Source organism: Micromys minutus, assembly GCF_963924665.1.
Source record: "Micromys minutus genome assembly, chromosome: X".
NCBI lineage: Eukaryota > Metazoa > Chordata > Mammalia > Rodentia > Muridae > Micromys > Micromys minutus.
The window spans coordinates 18,360,929-18,379,990 of NC_137970.1; the positions used below are offsets into that span (position 1 = coordinate 18,360,929).

Below are 19,062 nucleotides of genomic sequence, written 5' to 3' on the forward strand. Positions count from 1 at the left end.
AAGAAAATCCTAAACATTGAAATTATTTTTAAATGTAATTTTAAGACTGGGAAAGGAACTAAACAGAGTTCTAAAAAGATAAGATACAAATAGTTGAAAAATAGTTTTTTTTTAATGGTTAACATCTTTAGACACTACTTTGAGATTTCATCTTACCCCAGTCAAAATGACCAAGATCAAAGAAACAAATGACAGCAGATGCTGGCATGGATGTGGGGAAAGTGGGGCAGCACAACTTGACCATTGGTATAACCACGATGAAAATCAGTGTGTAGGCTCCTCAACAAAACTGAAAGGAGGCATACCATTACCTCTTCGTAAATATATACCTACTCAAAAGACTCTGTACCTTGCTACAGAGATACTTTCCCTCTATGTTCTAGTCACAATAGATAGGAAATGGCAACAGCCCAGATGACCATCAAATGATGAATGGATAATTTAAATGTGGTAGTTTTGCATACATTCAACTGTCAAGAACTATGGAATTCTCGAGTCAATGAATAGAAGCAGAAACAATCATTCTGGGTACAGTAACCCCAAACACAGAGATATAAATGTTGCATGTTTTCTCTCATTTGTGGATCCTCAGCTCAGAAACTTCCGAGATATGTGCTCAATTTAGAATACCCCTGGAAGTATTCTAAAAGAGTCCATGGTGGGGGCAGGGTGAAGGGAATAATGGAATAGAAAGGGTTAAATTGGAATAGAAATGTGACAGTGGGGTAGAGGAGAAATGAGGAGGGATAACTAACACAGATGGCCTTTGAAAATGCCATATAGAAACCAAATACTATAGATGCCTTCTAAAATATATACATATACAAAAAGAGGTTTAATAGACTTACCTTCCAATGGTAGTAGAGGACAATACCCCAACTAGAACCCTTATTCGAGCAAATAAAAACCCCAGCACTTAGGTTATCTCTTTTTGAGTTGTTAGTCAATGGGGTCACAGAGACCCTCACCTAAGAATTATAGGCTACTGTAAATATTCTTGGCTACTCTAGGACTTAATGTTTAGGACCACTTGGTGGTTAAGAGCACCCTGTTGCTGGAGAAATATTTGAGTCCTAGGACATGAAGGACTCAAGCTGGTACTCACATGGAAGCTTCCTCCTGACTGGCTGGCATTTGTGGTGCTATGTGCATTGAAGTTGCCATCCATACATACCTCTGAAAGAAAAAAAGTAATACTCTCACCCAGCTGTGAACCCTACAAACCACACACACACACACACACACACACACACACACACACACACACACACACACAGTTGATTTGTTAGAATGGCCCACAAGCTATAATCCAGCTAGTCCAACAATGGCAGTCTACTTACAGAAGGTCCGAGTATTTAGTAGTTGTTCAGTTCACAAGACTAGATATCTCGGCTGGTCTTCAGTATATGCTGGAATCCCGAAGAAGTACGTTGTAATATTAGTCAAGCAACAAACTTGCCTGCAAGAGCAAACAAGCAAAGAGCAAGCGTCCTTCTTCTGTGCCCTGCAGAAGGAGTGGCTCAGAGAATAGATTTATATTCTCCCCTCAAAGGATCTGAATTTAAGATGAATCTTTCCACCTCAGAAGATTCAGATTGAAAGAGGATCTTCTTGGAACTGGAGAGGTGGCTCAGTGGTTAAGAGCACTGACTGCTCTTCCAGAGGTCCTGAGTTCAATTCCCAGCGACCACATGGTGGCTCACAACCATCTGTAATGAGATCTGATGCTCTCTTCTGGTGTGTCTAAAGACAGCAACAGTGTACTCATATGAAGAATAAACAAATAGATAAAATCTTAAAAGAAAACTTCCCAAAAAATGAAAGTGGATCATCTCACTTCAGATGATTTCATCAGATAATTTAATTAAGAAAAAAACCCTTCACAGGTATACCCAGACAATTTGGGTCTTAGTTAATTACAGATGTAGCCAAAAATAGCCATCACATTATAAATCAAAGCATCTCTCAATCCTCATCAGAGAAGTCTCTCCATGCAATTTATGGCAATTAACATAGAGAGCCTAATATACAGCTACTAGGAGCCTGGAGTGCTCAGCCTAAATGGGACAAACATATTATACTGTACCCCCATCTCAAGCCTCAGAGACCTTGGAGAAAGAAGAAACAGAAAGACTGTAAGAGCCAGAGGTGGTAGATAACACCAAAGAACCTGGTGTTTTTTTCAGCCACAGCATGACAGTTGCACATTTGACCTCAGAGTGAACAAGCTTGAGCCAGATCAAATCCCAGAATGGAGATGTAGAGGTGGGTTCAAAATCCTAGCTGAAAAGCTATTGGCATGTGGTAGCTGCTAGGAGAGTCAGTTTTGTTTAACTATGTGACCCCTGGTTAGGCTGACCATATGCTAGAACAGGCCCTGCTCCCAAGACTCCTAAGACTAGTTGGAAATACAAACTCGACTTAATAGGGAGAGAAAATAGGAAAGAGGAAATTTCAAAGTTAGGTAGGAAGAGATGGGAGGGTGAAGAGGGTGGTCATGGGAAGAGCTGGGGGAGGGGAGATAACAATGTTCAATATACATTACATAGAAAGACAGCTCAGGAGAGCACTGCCTACTCTTCCAGAGGACCCAGATTTGATTCCCAGCACCCACATGGTGACTTACCATCTGGAACTTCAGTTCCAGGGAACCTGACACCCTCTTCTGGTCTCCACAGGCACTAAGCACACAAGTAGTACACAAACATACAGGCAGGCAAAACATCTCATAAGAAAGTATAAAATAAATGTAATAATTATAATAACATAGAAGTTGGATGCCTCAGCCACTCGGACCATTTGCTCTCTCAGAGGACCATGGTTCAGTTCTCAGAACAAACATGTTGGTTTACAACCAACCATAATTCCAGGGGATCCAACATCCTCTTCTGACCTCCATAGGCAGTGGACAGCACACACGAATGTGGCACACATACATGCAGGTAGACAGGGAAAACACTCATACACCTAAAATTTAAAAAAGAAAAACTTTAAACATTTAAATTGTCATAATAATAATAAAATCAATGTAAAAGAGAAAGCAAGGGAGATAGGGAAAAGAAAAATACAAATACATGGACAGATCCCCATGCTCAGATAGTATGGAGATCAGTACTGTTAAAATGTCCATACTACCCAAAGCAATCTATAAGTTCAATATAACTGTTACCAAAAACCTGAGGGAAAAAATTCTAAAGTTCAAGACAGTCCTTAACAAATAAAGCAGTCCTAAGCAAGAACAAAGCTGAAAGCATAATGCTTCCTAATTTCAAACTCAATCATAGGTCTAATTAAAAAAAAAAAGTCTAGTACTGGCATAAATCTATGCACCTAGTTCCATTCGGAACAAAAGTGCCAAGAACAAACAGTGAGGAAAAGACCATTTCTTTGGGAAAAAAATTGATTGCTCAAGAAATGAGCTATTGGCCCATATCTGCTGTTTGCCTAGCGGGACTTACAGTCTCCTTTCAAGTTTCAGCTCAAAGGCTCACTCCTGTAGACCTTCTCCTTGCCAATTTAGGTCTTCTGTGTCCCAGGCTACAAAGACTGCAGAAATCTCTGCTATAGCAACAACCATACCGGTATTTTAACTGTATACCAAGAACTTGGGGGCACAAAACTTGCCTTTTCATCTTAGTATAACATGCTTAACTCTGTGCTATAAATATACTGTTGAAGAAAGAGATGTAAAATTGGCCACATTTGTTAATAGCTTTAATGATCAGATGCCAAATCAAAATCACAATACCATATCACATTAGGATGGATACTATCAAAAAGAGAAGCCAGACATAGTGGCACCCTTGTGATCCAAGTACTTGAGAGGCAAAGGAGGAGTCTTGAAAGTTTAAGACCAGCTTGGACTATGTAGAAAGACTCTTGTCTTAAAAACCAAAGGGGGAAAACTGTCAAAGGACAAGTTTTAGAGAGGATACAGAGAAAAAGAAACTCATTTTCAAAGTTAAGATTTATCTTTATTTTTTAAACTGGGGGAGGTGGGGCAGTGCACATATGAGTTCAAGTACTCCAGGAGGCCAGAAGAGGGCATCAGATCCCTTGGAGCGGGAGTCATCTCCCAATAGAGGTTCTGGGGATAAAAAGCAGGCCCTTTGGAAGACCAGGACCTCTCACTGCTGAAGCATGTCTCTAGCCTAAGAGGATGTCTTATACCAGTGAGAATATAAGTTAGTGTGGACATTACAAAAACAGTATGCTAGTTGCCCCAAAACTAAAAATGCCATCTTTATGTGATGCTAGACAGTTTACATCCAAAAATAAACCATCTCTTAAATTCAAGGCCAATCTGGATTTCATGAAATTCTGTCTCAAAAAAAGTAAAAAATAAAAAGTACCTTTTGTTGTTGTTTTGGTTTTTTTGGGGGGAGGAGGTTGGTTTTGGGTTTGAGAGAGTATCTCTCTGTGTAGCCCTGGCTGTCCTGGAACTCACACTGTAGACCAGGCTGGCCTCCAACTCACAGAGATCTCTCTACCTCTGTCTCCCGAGTGCTGAGATTATGATTTCTATCTATTACACTTCAAACTGCATAGCACCTTAGAAAAAAATATATGCTGTGTATTGTAGCATTTGCATGCCTTTAATCCCATGTTAGTGCCACACTGGAAATGGGTTATCAATGACACACAGAAAAATAGAATATGGGGGCTGAAGAGATAGTTCAGTGGTTAAGAGCACCGACTGCTCTTCCAGAGGTCCTGAGTTCAAATCCCAGCAACCACATGGTGGCTCACAACCATCTGTAATGGGGTCCCATGCCCTCTTCTGGTGTGTCTGAAGACAGCTACAGTGTACTTATATACATTAAATAAATAATTTTTTAAAAAAGAAAAGAAAAATGGAATAGAATGAAGAAGCCAGAAATAAACCTGCACACCTACAGCTACCTAATCTTTGACAAAGCTGTCAAAATATACACTGAAAAAAAGACAGCTCTTCAAAACATGGTACTGAAGATAGCCTGCAGAAGAAGGAAACATGACCCATCTCTCACCCTACACAAAAATCAGTTCAAAATGGATCAAAGACTTCAAAGTCAGACCTGAAACTGAAACAGAGAAACATTGGGGAAGGGAAGACTTAAGGTACACACAGACAAGGACTTTCTGGAAATGACTCCTAGAGAACAGGAAATAACTTCCCAAGACTGACAGATGGGATTGGACAAAATTAAAAGGTTTCTGCACAGCAAAGGAAACCATCAGAGACAACCCACGGAATGACTATCTTTGCCAAGTATACATCTGACAGTGCATGTGTGAAATCCTAAAAAAAAAAATTAAAGAAATAGAAATTGGCTATTTTTTTTAATGTTTATCATCCTTAGCCAACAGGGAAAACAGCCCTTAAAACTGCTTTGAGAATCTATGTTATCCCAATCAGAATGTCCTCCATGAGGAAAATGAAGGACAGTAACTGCTGGTGAGGACGTGGGGAAGGAGAAAACAATTAGGCATTGCTGTTGGGAAGGGAAACTGGGGTAGACTCTAAGGAAAGCAGTATGGAGAGTCCTCAGAAAGTTCAAAATTCAACCACTGGGACTGGAGAGGCAGCTCAATAGTTACATTTTCTGCTCTTCCAGAGGCCCAAAGCTTGGTTCCCAGCACCTATAGTAAACCTGTGACCCCAGCTCCAAGGAATTTGATGTGTTCTGGCTTCACAGGCACCACCACGTGTGGTATTCACTCTTCCACACATAAGCCTTTAAAAAGTACAACTATCATACTAAACAACCATACTAATTCCTGGATATATACTTGAAGGAATCCAAGTCAGCAGAGCACAGGGGGAGCTGCACATTCATTTTTATTGCTACAATGTTTACAAAAGACATGCCAATGAACCAGCCCAGATATCCATCAACAGGTGGATAATGTGTATGTGTGTGTGTGTATACATATGTGAGTGTGCACATATATATGTGTGTGTATAATATCAAAATGAAAACCAATGTATTGCACATGAATCTTAAAAGTTAAGTTAGGAGGCAGAGAGATGGCTCAGCAGTTAAGATCACTTTGCTTTTGAAGAGGACCCAAGTTCAGTTCCTAGCAACCACACAGTGGCTCACAACCAACCAATCCGTGGGATCTGACACCTTTTCTGGCCTCTGTGGGCACCAAGCCATGTACATGGTACACAGACATACATGCAGATAAAATAATATTTTTAATGTATATTAAAAGAACAAAGAAGTTTAGCCGTTTCTTAGAATGTTAACCATATGCTTACCATATATTGCAGCAATCCAAAGAAACGAAAAGTCTCACACAAGGTTTTATAGCAGCTTTATTCATAACTTCTTCAACTGTAAAGAATGTCCTCCAACTTGGAGTTGAATAAGCAGTAAGACATCCACACAATAGCATATGAAATGGGGATCAAAACTATTGACACATCCAGTGATATGGATATCAAATCTATCATTTATACCACATTATTCTCAATAGTTACATACTGTTACATACCACTTACAACTCTTTTCAAAAGACAAGCCATAAATTGAAAGAAAGCACAAGTCAGTGACTGTCAGGAAGAGAATAAGATTTGACTATAAAAGACCAGGAATGGTGGAGGGGAGGCTAATAGAACTCTTCTGTCCTTATCTTTATCCATTTATCAGGGCTTATACAACTGTATCTAACTTGAATGGCAGGTTTAAAAAGAAAAGGCTAAAAGCTTAATGCCATAAAATAAGCCCCTGTGTGACTTACAACATTCATACTAAGGACCAGGAAAGAGGTCTGTGCCTACTAGGATGGGGGTAGGACCATACTGTAAGGAGACACAGTAAGTATGGGGACAAGGCCACAGAAATTCTCTACTTGATTATGGTGGCAGACCACCCCTGTTAAAAAAGTGTCAGACCACACCTTTTATACAGTAAAGGATGAGATTTACTGTATAAAAATGATTTTTTAAGGAAAGAATAAAGACCCAAGAAATTTGTTTAAGGAATAAAGAAATATTCGGGCATGACAGCAAACACCTGCAATCCCAGCACTTGGGAAGCTAATCAATGAGCTAAAAAGTTCAGGATCACACTGGGGTATATTGGGGAGACCCTCTCTCTGCATATGTTCACACCACCCCCCACCTTGAGATACATTAGCATTAGAATATCTAGAATTCCACATTACTGTGTTTTGCTTTGAGACTGCCCCTTCCTCTGAAGCCCAGGCTGGACTCAGCTTCACGCCATCTTCCTGCTTCAGCATTCCGACTGCTTGGAATACTGGTGTGAGCCACCCTCCTGGTTTACTTCTATTTTATGTTGGCATGATTATGTTCCAAGAATCTGGATGCTTTTATTTCTAATACATTATTGTCTACTGAAACTTCAGATGAAATCAGTGAATTAAGTTGGACATCATTTAAAGACATTTAGAAAGGATAGTTTTTCCATAAAATACTACCTTTTTTAAAAAACACAAGAGTAGCGAAAATATATTTTAAATACATGACAACAGAAAACAGTACAGAGTGGTGCTCCTTTGTTGAGAAGGCAAAATAATACAAACCAAACGGCTAGCCTAAGATCTGATTTAGACTTGAGTGTTAAGTCTAGCACACCAGCACTTAATGTTGACATGAGCACATTCTGTCAGCTCTCTGAGCCTCACCCCTTCCTGGCAGGGATATATTGAAGGTAAAAGGCAGTAACTAATTCTCAGAGTTTAGTAGTTTGTGCTCAGCCCCTAACTGTCCAGAAAACAGAGGTCTACATTTCCTGAACATCCTGTAGCCAATGGCTTTCCAACTTACTATGATAGGTATACTCCTTCTAGAATCTTCATCCTTGATCCCATCCCCAGACACTTCCAGAGATAGAAGACTCACCACTGTCCTTCTCTACGCCTATACTCCTCAGATGAGGGCCTACCTACTGATTTGGAAAATACATAGGCAAGAGTGTTGGCACTGTGATCTTGTAGGGTGATCAAAACAAAAAGGATCACCCATCCAGGAACAACCGCCACCACCACCGCCACCAGGTTTCTCAGCAGTCTAGGCTTTAGAACATTAACCTGTCTAGGAGGTTAACCCTTATCAGCCTAACTCACACGGTAGGACACAGGAATTTAGAGTACAAGGTACACTGTCAGCACTTGGACTCTGATTATTTGTTTTTTAAAAAATAATTACAAAATCTTTTTGTTCATTTTTCAAGACGGAGTTTCTCTATGAGGCCCTGGCTGTCCTGGAACTTGCTCAGTAGACCAGGATGACCAGAAACTCATTAGATTTACCTGCCTCTGCCTCCAGAGTGTTAGGATTAAAGGCATGTGCCCAGCTGAACTCCGCTTATTTGTTTTGGGCTGTTTTATTGAGAAAGGGTATTGCTGGATAGCTCAGGCTGGCCTACAACTTACAGTCCTCCTAGCTCAGGGCTCCCAAGTGTCAGGGTTACAGGTATGTTGCCACCATGCCAAAGAGTCTGCTGATTTTATTTACCATGTAAAACACAGCAGGAGCTGGGGATGGTGACAAAAGCCTGTAACCCCAGGACTTGGGAGGCTGAGTGAGCAGACTCCCCGATGCTAACGATGAATGTTGATGATGGAAATACTACAGCTTGGTTAAGAGAATGACTGTCTAACATGTGTGAGGACCTATTAGGTTCAATTCCTGGCACCATGAAAACAGACACAAAGTCATTTTCAAAGACAGGATGGATTAGGTAGAGGGTATTGGGGTTTGGCAGCTCCAGACCTTTGATAAGAACGGACGGCACGACAGCAGAAGATACTTGATAAGGAGGTGTTCTAATGTAAGTACATCAGGGAGAATGAAAAGGCATCTGGATTCTCCCGTCCCACAGGAAGTAGTACTTGCAGTATGAGGGGAAGGTCAGCTGCTCAGTCACCAGCACAGTCATCAGAGTTGCCAGAGAGGTCAAGCATAGACATCATGGAGTCAGACAACTTAGTGGCAATTTTATCTGTAGATGGAGAATACAGGCAATCTTTGGGTAGCTGGCTTAGCCAACAGGCCTACCACAGACAGCTTATCACTCACTTGGCCCATACCAACCTACCAACTGGCTCAGTTACACATCTAATCATTTGGCAAAACTGATGAGCCATTAAACTTGTCAGCCTCACGGGAGATTCATTCACCTACAAGTGATCACCCCAGCATAGTTTATTTCTCGTGGTTTCAGACTCATAGGATTCCAAGTATTTTTGTGTCTTCTGAGTACTAAAATAGTAACTTCCTTCTACTGTGTGAACTTAGCACTCCTCCATCACTCTTACTCACCCCAAAACAATCACTCACAGCAAAGGAGTGCACACTAGTACTAGCTTTGAACTTGAAGGCTTACCACTCACAGTCTCATCTTCAAGATACATCTGTTCCTCAGGATTCCCTGAGACCTCTCCAGGAACCCTCTGCTGACCAGCCCTGTCTCCAAGCTGGGCTAAGCTCTCTAGAAGTGCTTGTTGTGTGTGCCCTCAGAGTGACTGTTCTACACTGTCACTGTTTTTCCTCCTTTCTACTCCCTAACAAGACTTGGTTATTTTGTCTTTTTTTTTCTCTTCTCAGAGCTGAGGACCGAACCCAGGGCCTCACGCTTGCCCCTAACAAGACTTGGAATTTAAGGGTAAGTCGCCCTTGGATTCCCAGGACTCACTGTAGAGCCAGAACAAAATAAGCTATAAAATACAGCCTAGATAAAAAGACTAGATGACAAAGTCAACCAATATTACCTACATTTTTATATTATAACCACAGATACTGAGGTATGACTGTGTATGCAAACCACATGTTAATTGTTAATCATCTGCAGAAATCAGATGAATTGTTAGATGCCCAAAAACTCAAATTATGGACACTCAAGTCGTATGTGGCTACTAGGAACCAAACCTGGGTCTCCTGCAAAAGCAACAAGTGCTCTTAACAATACAGCCATCTTTCCAGCCCCTAAGAGATGCGAGTTTGAGAGTCCGTGGGTTTCCTGACTCTATCTCTCCAACTCTTCCATGGAAATAGACATTTGGAGATACTTATTCAAAAGTCCCTAGTCCTAGCCCCAATCAGACATGTTCCAGAACAGAGGAACAGGTACCCCTACCTGAACGCTTCTGCAATTTTTTCTTATTCTTTAAGGCAGATGCCAGAGCCTGGCCTTGTTGAAGTGGGTCCGTCTCCAGGATCTTCTGCAACATTGGGCGGCGGTCCGCTGAACTGACTTCGGCTACACGGTTATTTTGGGGGCAATGGTGGTCCACATTGCGCTTAGGCCATCCCATCTGATGACGGTTTGGTCTGGTACAATACCCAGTGAGATTTCCAATCTGGGAAGAAAAAGAATAATGGTGGGGTCTTGATCTCCAAATACTCCTACAGAGAAACTAAACATAGGGATGGGTAAGAAGGAATCTGGAAGCCAATTGTGGCTCCACCATATTCTAATTGATGCTTAGTGAGCCCATTAGACTCAATTTGTTCATCTGTCCAACAAGGTGACTAATGGGTAGCTAGCAAGGCTTTTTGTTGTTTTTCAAGATAGTTTCTGTGTTATAGCCCTGACTGTCCTGGAACTTACTCTTGAGACCAGACTGGCCTTGAACTCAGAGATCCACCTGCCCCTGAAGTGCTGGGAAGGCTTAAAGGTGTGTGCCACCACCACCTTGGCTACAAGGCTTTTACAAGAATTTGAAAAAGGAAAGGAAGCAGTGATGGTTTACAGTTGTAATCTTAGCAGTCAAGAAACTGAAGCAGGATTGCCATAAGGCCAGCCTGGACTAGATGGCTGAATTCTACGTTAACTTGAGCTACAGAGACTGTCTTTAAAAATACAGAAAAGAAGTATTTACTTGATCAGTGACAGCTGATAGTGTACTGATCCTCTATTGAAGTAACCCTTCTAGGCCTGACTCAGGTAGTACTTCTAATATCTACTTTGGGCCCAGCTATATGGGACAAACCTGCAAACAAAGAAATGTTAGACTTATTTCCAGCTTCAGTAAATAACTAGGCTAAACCTAATCCACAGCATTTTGTCTAGCTATCGAAGCAGTGTGAAGGGTATCTGTGTGCTGGGTGCATGTGAGTAGTAAAAGCAAATATTAACGGAGCATTTACTATGTATCATATACCAATCTAATATAGAAATATATACATGCGTAAGGAAGCTCACAGTCACATAAATGGGATTAAGGCAACAGTGAGCTACATATGTGACAGTGTCCTGCCATAAGCATCTTAGTTTATGGTAATACACTCTACAGTGTTTCTACAATGAAGATCCTGTCAAGGTAGGCAGACATAGCAGCATACTCGTACACTATTTCTTAGGAACTGTATAATGGGGAAGTCTGCTGAGGGCCCTCTATAGAATCTGAAACTTGTAGCACAAAAATGGGAGACAACTGTCAGTGTCTAAGAAATATACTATGTCCAGACGCTTATGGCTCAGTGAAAAATATTATTTAGGAAGGAAGCCTTATAAGACAGGTTTGTAGTTTTTTGTTTTTGTTTTTTTAGGCATGGGAAACTTCTAGCCCTACGTGAAGATGGGAATGAATGGTATGATTCCTGCTCACATCTTACCTTCTACAACATACTGATTAGAGGTCGGTTTCCTCCCTGGCCAACCTGAACCCCATTCTTTCTGAATAACTAACTATTCTTATTCACTGGCATGGCAACACAAGATGTTTGTTAAATATTTCCAGATACTATGTCACCATGAAAAATAAGGGGTCTTGAAACAATCACTAAACAAATTTGTAAGGGAAATAAGTAAAGTACAGAAAAATGGGGAAAGGCTCCTCTATTTTAATTAAAATAGTTACTTGGGCTGGATATAGCTCAGTGGTAAAGGTCTTGCTTAGTAAATAAGAGACCCTGGATTCAATCCTCAGCACTGCCAAAAAAAACCGTTTTCTCTCAGCCTCAAATAGTGGCACACACCTTTAATCCCAGCACTTGGGAGGCAAAAGCGGGTAAATCTGAGAGTTTGAACAGAATATGTTCCAGAACAGCCAAGGCTACAAATTTTAAGAAAAGGTTATCTCAAACTAATGTATGTGGGGGGTGTGGTGTGGTGTGGTGTGTGTGTGTGTGTGTGTGTGTGTGTGTGTGTGAGAATAAATACAAGACAGGTCTGAAAGGGCATCCCAAATTCTGATAATAGTGACTGTCTCCAAAGAGGGAGCAGAATGAGTGGGGGACAGAAATAAGAGACTTACTTTTTATTGTGTAGCCTTTAGTCCATTCTCAATTTTAAGTAATGAGTACATATTGCCGAGTTAGAAAAAATGTAGTTCAATACGTAAAACTAGAGAGGAGATTTGACTCAGAAATGAAAACAGGCAACCATCAATGCTTTCCTGTTGCCTTAAGGGTCAAAGTCAAACTTAAGGTATGCATTCTATTCTTGGACTCCAGAATCATCTTTTTCACCCTTTACTCCAGTCACATAGTAGCACTAGCAATTCCCCATAAACACCATACTCTTTGAGCCCTGTTATGAGCCCAGAGAACTTAGCCTTCAAGATGTAGCTTAAGGGTTCTCTGACCAACAAGTAGTACAGTTTAGGGCACTTAAATACAGACTCTTCCCATATTATTGCCCACCCATAATCACTCCTTCTGCGTGTCTCAAATGAAAACTTTGGAGGAACAGAGATGGGTGACTGAAAAAAAATGCTAGAAAAACTCAAGAGTGGCCAGCCATGGAGGAGCACTCCTTAAGTCCCAGCACTTGAGAGGCAGAGGGAAGCGGATCTCTGTGAATTTGAGGCCAGCCTGGTCTATATCAGAGTTGTTATACAGAGAAACCCTGTCTTGAAAGAGAAAATAACAAAACAGAGTCATATGATGCTGTAGAGGTGTTGAATAGCAAGACATGAAAAGGTGTTTAAGCAGGGGAACTGACAGGTTCAGACTAGAACCACAGAATAGCCAGGCATATATGTTGCATGCCTATAATCTCAGCGCTGAGGATCAGGTGTTCAAAGCCAGCCTTGGCTACATGAGACCCTGTCTCAAACAGCAACAAAAGAAACCATGGAGCATATGTCCAGGTCAGTTGAGGCCTAGAAGCATACTCTAGGATTACAGGAACCATAGAGATAAAAAATTTTGACCATATCTCAAGAAATATGGGAAGGAATAGCCATGGGATTTGGTGACTAAAACCAGTGTATGGGGATTCTGGATATTAGTCAACAGAAGGAGTCATCGGCTAATTGAAGAATTGGGTGAGTAAGGTGGTGCTGCCTGTGCTATGGACTGAAACCAGGGTTAGGAAAGCTTGTGTGAAAGAGCTCCTTAGACACGTCACTGTCTAGCCAACAAAACCCCACAAGGTCAAGCATCTACAAGTCCATAGGAAGTATGTGAGCGACTCATACCTCACCACCTCAAGGGAGATACGCAGAAGGAACTGCCTCCTCCCCAGAACCCTGTGCATGAAATAGCTTCCGTGAAGATGTTCAGATACCTTATACACGGTGCTTTTATTCTCAATGGCATCTGCTATCTTCACCAGTGGAGAATGGAGCCACCTGACCTCCATTTTTTGTGTGTCCATATCACCCAACAGTTCATCAGATTCTCCCACAGCTAAGCCTGTAACACAAACACCACTGTTAGAATCCTGGCTCCCCCTTGCTGGCAGCCCTCTGGTTAGGTCTCAGCAGAAAGGACGTGAGGGTGCCACCAGAGGTGTAGGGGTGGGTGAGGTTGTTTCTGTCAAGAGGCAACAAAACAAATATTTAAAATTATGACTAGTAAATCCAGGTGGTGCATACCTGTAATCTCACCACTCAGGAGGGTAAAACAGGAGGATCATGTGTTCAAGACCAGCCTGGGCTATATACAGGGAGAGATCCTGTCTCAAAATAAAAACAGAATAAAGGCATAAATATTATAGGACACTTGCCTACTGGGTGTTAGCTTAAAGCTTCACCTTGCTTATGAGAAATGGGAATTATGCAAGTCTTATTCCTAGAATTAAGAGAAAACCAGGCAGAAGGCACCTACTGTACTCTGGCTCAAATGTGATGAAGAGAGCCATGAAGATTCCCCTCCTAGAACCAGGCCTCTGTCCTCTTGCCCCTTGCCTAGAAGTGCCCTCCAGGGCAACCCTCACCACCACACCACGCTCAGGTTTCACATCTACCAACTTTATCCCACCTACTTTACTGAATGCCTTAATTCCTGCTCACTCTTCAAGATGCCACACTAGGACCAACTCCTTCAAATACATTTTTACCTGTAACCTCTTCCCCATCCTCTTCCGTACAGTGATGACACTTATCTTGCCCTTATAAAAGCCAGGGTCAAGCAACATCATTAAAATATAATTTCAAATCCTTCTCAACTGCCCACTCAACAGAATCAGAAATTAAAATTCAGCAAGGGGGCTGACTTGACTCAGGCCACATATGGAATAAACTAGAAGGCAAGCAAGTCTTCTTGTCCTCATATGTAATCCAGGACTTTAGAGCACCCATAGAAGGAAATGACTGGCCCTCAGGAGAAACAGAAATAGGACTGCAGGTCAAACAGTGATTTCTCAACTGTTCCCAAATGTGTGGCCTGGACAGAGTAGAGAATGAAGTAGAAACCACAGGCACAGGCCAGGGCTACAAATAGTAGTGTCTAAGAACAGAAACCTATTCACCATTTTTGGTAAGTCACACCTCTATATCCCCCAGACAGCACCTTACAGAGCACTAATGTACAATATGCCAGACTCTACTGTTCTATATACGCTTTACTCCTTTTTAGTGCTGAGGGTCAAACCAGGGCCTTGTGAATACTAAGCACGAGCTGTACCAGTGAGCTATTCCCCTGGCCCTCTTTTACAAATTAGGTAAATCTATATACACACCCTTCTGGAATGGGTGCTACTGTTCTCATCTCACAAATGGTATCACAGAGACAGAGTGAAGTGAACAGACTCACTCAATATCATACAACTAATGAGGAACAAACCTTACATTTATTTAAATGTAAGTAGTCCACACTTACAACCACCCCACTATCTGCTGAGGAGTTTGAGACAACAGAACAGGAAAACTAGCCTTGTCTATGCACTCTTCAGATGACTCTTTTTGACACAGGGTCTCACTATGAAGCTCTAGCTAGCATGGAACTCATAGAGATCACCTGCTACTGACTCTCAGGTACCACCACACCCAGTAAATATAATCTTTTTTTACTAGAATATCTTAATAGCCAATAAAGGTAAACATCAAAATCTAAGAAAGCTTAGAAGACTGTAGAGGAGCCAGGTACAGTGGCATAGAACAGTAGCCTGAAGGGAGAGAATTATCTAAAGTTCAAAGTCAGCCTGGGCTATACAGTGAGCACTTGGTCAGTTTACATAGTAAATCCTGTCTAAAAAGCCCAGAACAGCTGTGGGTGTAGCTCAGTGGTGGGGTGCTATGACAGCAAGCACAAGGCCATGGGTTTAATCCTCAACATCATTTTTTGTCAGGCCTAGGGCAATAGGAAGGAGGACAATAGGGAGAAGGACCATTTAATTGTTTGATTCGGTTGTTTGGCTGCAATTAGAGGCCCATGTAAACATACACAGCCACTTTTGAGCCCTTAATCCCAGCAGTTGGGAGGCAGAGGTAGTTTATGGACAGCCTGGTCTACATAATGAGTTATAGGCCAGTCAAGGAGACCTTGTCTCAAAAACAACCCCCACAAACACACACACACACACACACACACACACACACACACACACACACACACACACTTTTTAAAGGGATGTTTCAACCCAAAAGAAATAGAGCCTCACTTTCAGAGAAACTAAAAGGGTTCCAGTCAGTCAGCCAATCTACCAAAATTTCACCACAACCACCACCCCTACCCATACCCTCACAACCCAAACTAGAATTTTCTACCTTTCAGGACAATGAATAAATTTTAATACCAAACCCCATGCAGCCCCAGGGAAGGAGAGATGAAATGTGTCGTTTGACATTAGGTCTGGGGCTCTATTAGGACAAAACAGGTGCCCCACCCATTCACACTTACATTCCATGGTGTTTTCGTTAGCATGCTCAGTATCTTCTATATCAAAAACCTCAGTCATCTCCTTAACAATCTCAGCACTGAGATGGGTGGGCAGAGTGTGAATGGGCGGTGGTGGTGTATAGAAGCTGATCTTCCCACTGTATTGGGAGATAAGGATACGTCTCTGGTGATGTCACTGAGAACAAATAAACCTACCAAAAAGGGACGCAGGACAAGAAAGTCCAGACAACAGCATCTCAACAATGTGTTGAATTTCTGAATAACCAACCACTAGGCACAAAATGCTGAGCAAGGCATGACCGGGTTCTTTGGCTATTCCCTACCTTGGGACCCAGGAAGTCAGGCTGGCATCAATAAACACAACCTCCTACTCAAGCCCTTCCTCACCTCACCCAGTCAGCCAGCACAGCTTTGGCAGCCTGTTCTTGACTATATACACCTCCCTTCTTCTTCTTTCCCAAGCGTTGGGCCACTGCAGTCAGAAAGTGCTCAGTCGTCTGGAATCCAGATACACCATAATAGTTGGAAATCTAGCAAAATGAAGAAGAAAAGCCATGAGAAGGAACTGAGATGTAGTGGGAAAGTGTATGCATCCACTGAGTGCCCTGCTCTATACCTCCTCCAGGTTGCAGCGCTGAAGGATGGTCTCCACCGGGGTCACGGGGTCTGCCAGCTTCTGCACATGGATGCAATTACGCAGGATGGTGCCCACCTCGGAATTGGGTCCTGGTACAATGCCTGGTGCATCCAGCAGCCTGATAAACTTGTCTAGGTAGACCTCCTGCATGAATCTAGAGAGAATAACAACATTTGTGATATTGAGTCACAAATGTTGGGTCTAGGAGGAGGGGGAAGGGAGGGAGATCAGAGAAGAGAGGGGAGGGTATATAATTCTTAGGTGAAGTGGAAAAATGCAGGGCCAGGAAGGAGATCTGAGGTGCTACAGACCCAGGGCTAATTCTAAAATTTACTTTCTTATTCTGGGGACTTACCTGCAGGATCTCAGACAAGTTTCTTACTCTCTGAATCTCCACTGCTTTATCTAAGCAACAGAGCTATTTGTACTTGTTAGGAAGGACCCAGCAGGGCACCAAACCTACACCTGGATGAGCCAGGTAAATGAGGGCTATTAGTAGGGTTCCCAAACCTAGGTATGAGTCAGAGGATGGTCTACAATTAGGAAATGGGCAGGGGCTGAAAGTAGATGAACTAGAATGGAATGGTAATGTCAAGGATTTTTGAAGTGAGGCAATGAGCAGATCTTACTTTGTGACACCAGGAACAGCTCCCACACTACACGAACGGCTGCGCTTCAGGCTATTGATCAGACTGCTCTTCCCCACATTGGGAAGGCCTGCAAAGTAGGAGTGGAATACTCAGAGCAGAAAGTGCTCACAGGAATTCCGGCCAGCCTGTTTAAGAACAGGCCTGGCAGAGACAGGCTCACCTGGATGAGCCAAAACACATTCCTGTCTTCTCGCCCCAGACCCTGGCCAAGCCTCTAATAATCTTTCTAGTTCTCTCTCGTCAGCATTCTAGGCACACAAGGCCCTCTCTCTAGATGTGCAGTCTGCCTCTCACCACAACCAGCCTGGAGGGGGCGCTCCACATAAGGCCTCACAGACACGACCTATCAAGTGTTGAGACAGACCCACCTGTTCAAACTTGTAATTCCCCTGGGAGACGGGACTACTCGCCAGATGCCCCGTCTCTGCACAGCTGCCTTCGCCTGTGGAATCTTTGTATGTGAGCACCCGTGCACCGCTTTCAGTCTGGCGCTGTCTGTAATTTTCTGCCTCACTGGATAGCATTCTCGCTATCCAGTATCCTCTATGGGTACTAGTTTGCCAGTATGCACGACTCCCTTACATGTGTGCCCAGAAAGATCTGTGGTAGGTACTTGGAAGTCTATATACACCTCTGTGTCTCCTGGTCCTTTTCATTTCAAATGTGAGTACTTTTCCCTTGTGTTAGACCCCTCAATAAATCTACATTGCTTTCACAGCTGTTTCTGAGAGTATCTAAAACGTTCCTTCTTATTCTGGACACTAGCTTCTGTGAAATTCTCCACCCTGTCCATACCACTTCTGACAATATGGACACTCTGTCCCTTCTCTCTGGGGTGTGTCTATAGATGTGCCCCCATTCATGTTCCATTATGGCCTTGTTTTGTCTTTGTGTGCCTCCCTAACTATGTCTTTAATTCTTACTATTCAAACATTTCATCTCATCACAGGAATGTCTGTTTGGCTCTCTGTGATTCTAGGTTGTATCAAGAGTTACAGTGGATCTGGGCACATGTGGTATCCCTGTGACTTTATTTGCTCATCGGTGGCAGAACTTGGTCTGTGCAAATAAAGACAGAACTTGGTCTGTCTGTACCTGCAGATGTGTCCCTTAGTAGCCTGTACAGGATATCATGCGTGGGCATTTATATGTTCTTCAGGATCTGTATGTGTGAGTAGACCTATGTTGTATGTTCCTGTCTCTCTATCTCTTTTGTTCAAACTGTCTACATTCCTGTATGTTCTCTTTTTTTTTGAACATGCCTATCTACACAAGTACATACATCAAGTGTCTCTTCTTCCCCAACCTCTCTACATGTGTTTGTACCCACTTTATCTATCTCCTGTTGTTTTTAACACTGGGGACTGAACCCAGGGTCGCACCAATACTAGGGAAGTCCTCTACCATAAAGCAACACTCCCAGCTCTCTTCCTTTTTTGTTCTTTTAAAGATTTATTTACAAATATGTACACTGTAGCTATCTTCAGACACACCACAAGAGGGCATCAGATCTCATTACAAATGGTTGTGAGCCAACATGTGGCTGCTGGGAATTAAACTCAGGACCTCTGAGGGATCAGTCAGTGCTCTTAACCACTGAGCCATCTCTCCAGCCTGCACTTTTTTATGAAACAAGATCTCACTAAGTTCCCTAAGGCTGGCCTCGAAATCAAACTTTCTACCTTCTAAAGCAGCTAACACACAGGTCTGTATCAGCAAACCTGGCCACATAATAGTTTTAATGTCCCTTT

At 42.4% G+C, this 19,062-nt stretch overlaps 1 protein-coding gene across 2 annotated transcripts in view; it reads right to left on the reverse strand.

The window, feature by feature from the left end:
• Window positions 1–6,286: 6,286 nt before the first annotated feature.
• GNL3L (G protein nucleolar 3 like) overlaps window positions 6,287–19,062 on the reverse strand; it is a 28,980-nt gene continuing 16,204 nt past the window's right edge. For both annotated transcript variants that reach the window (XM_080910464.1, XM_080910465.1), the window contains exons 10-16: window positions 17,291–17,378; window positions 16,641–16,815; window positions 16,412–16,554; window positions 16,025–16,161; window positions 13,470–13,597; window positions 10,092–10,314; window positions 6,287–8,957 (exon numbers count right to left, since the gene is read on the reverse strand). In XM_080910464.1, the coding sequence (XP_080766590.1) occupies window positions 8,875–8,957; window positions 10,092–10,314; window positions 13,470–13,597; window positions 16,025–16,161; window positions 16,412–16,554; window positions 16,641–16,815; window positions 17,291–17,378 (977 nt within the window). In that variant the 3' untranslated portion in view covers window positions 6,287–8,874. The remainder of the gene's footprint in view (window positions 8,958–10,091; window positions 10,315–13,469; window positions 13,598–16,024; window positions 16,162–16,411; window positions 16,555–16,640; window positions 16,816–17,290; window positions 17,379–19,062) is intronic.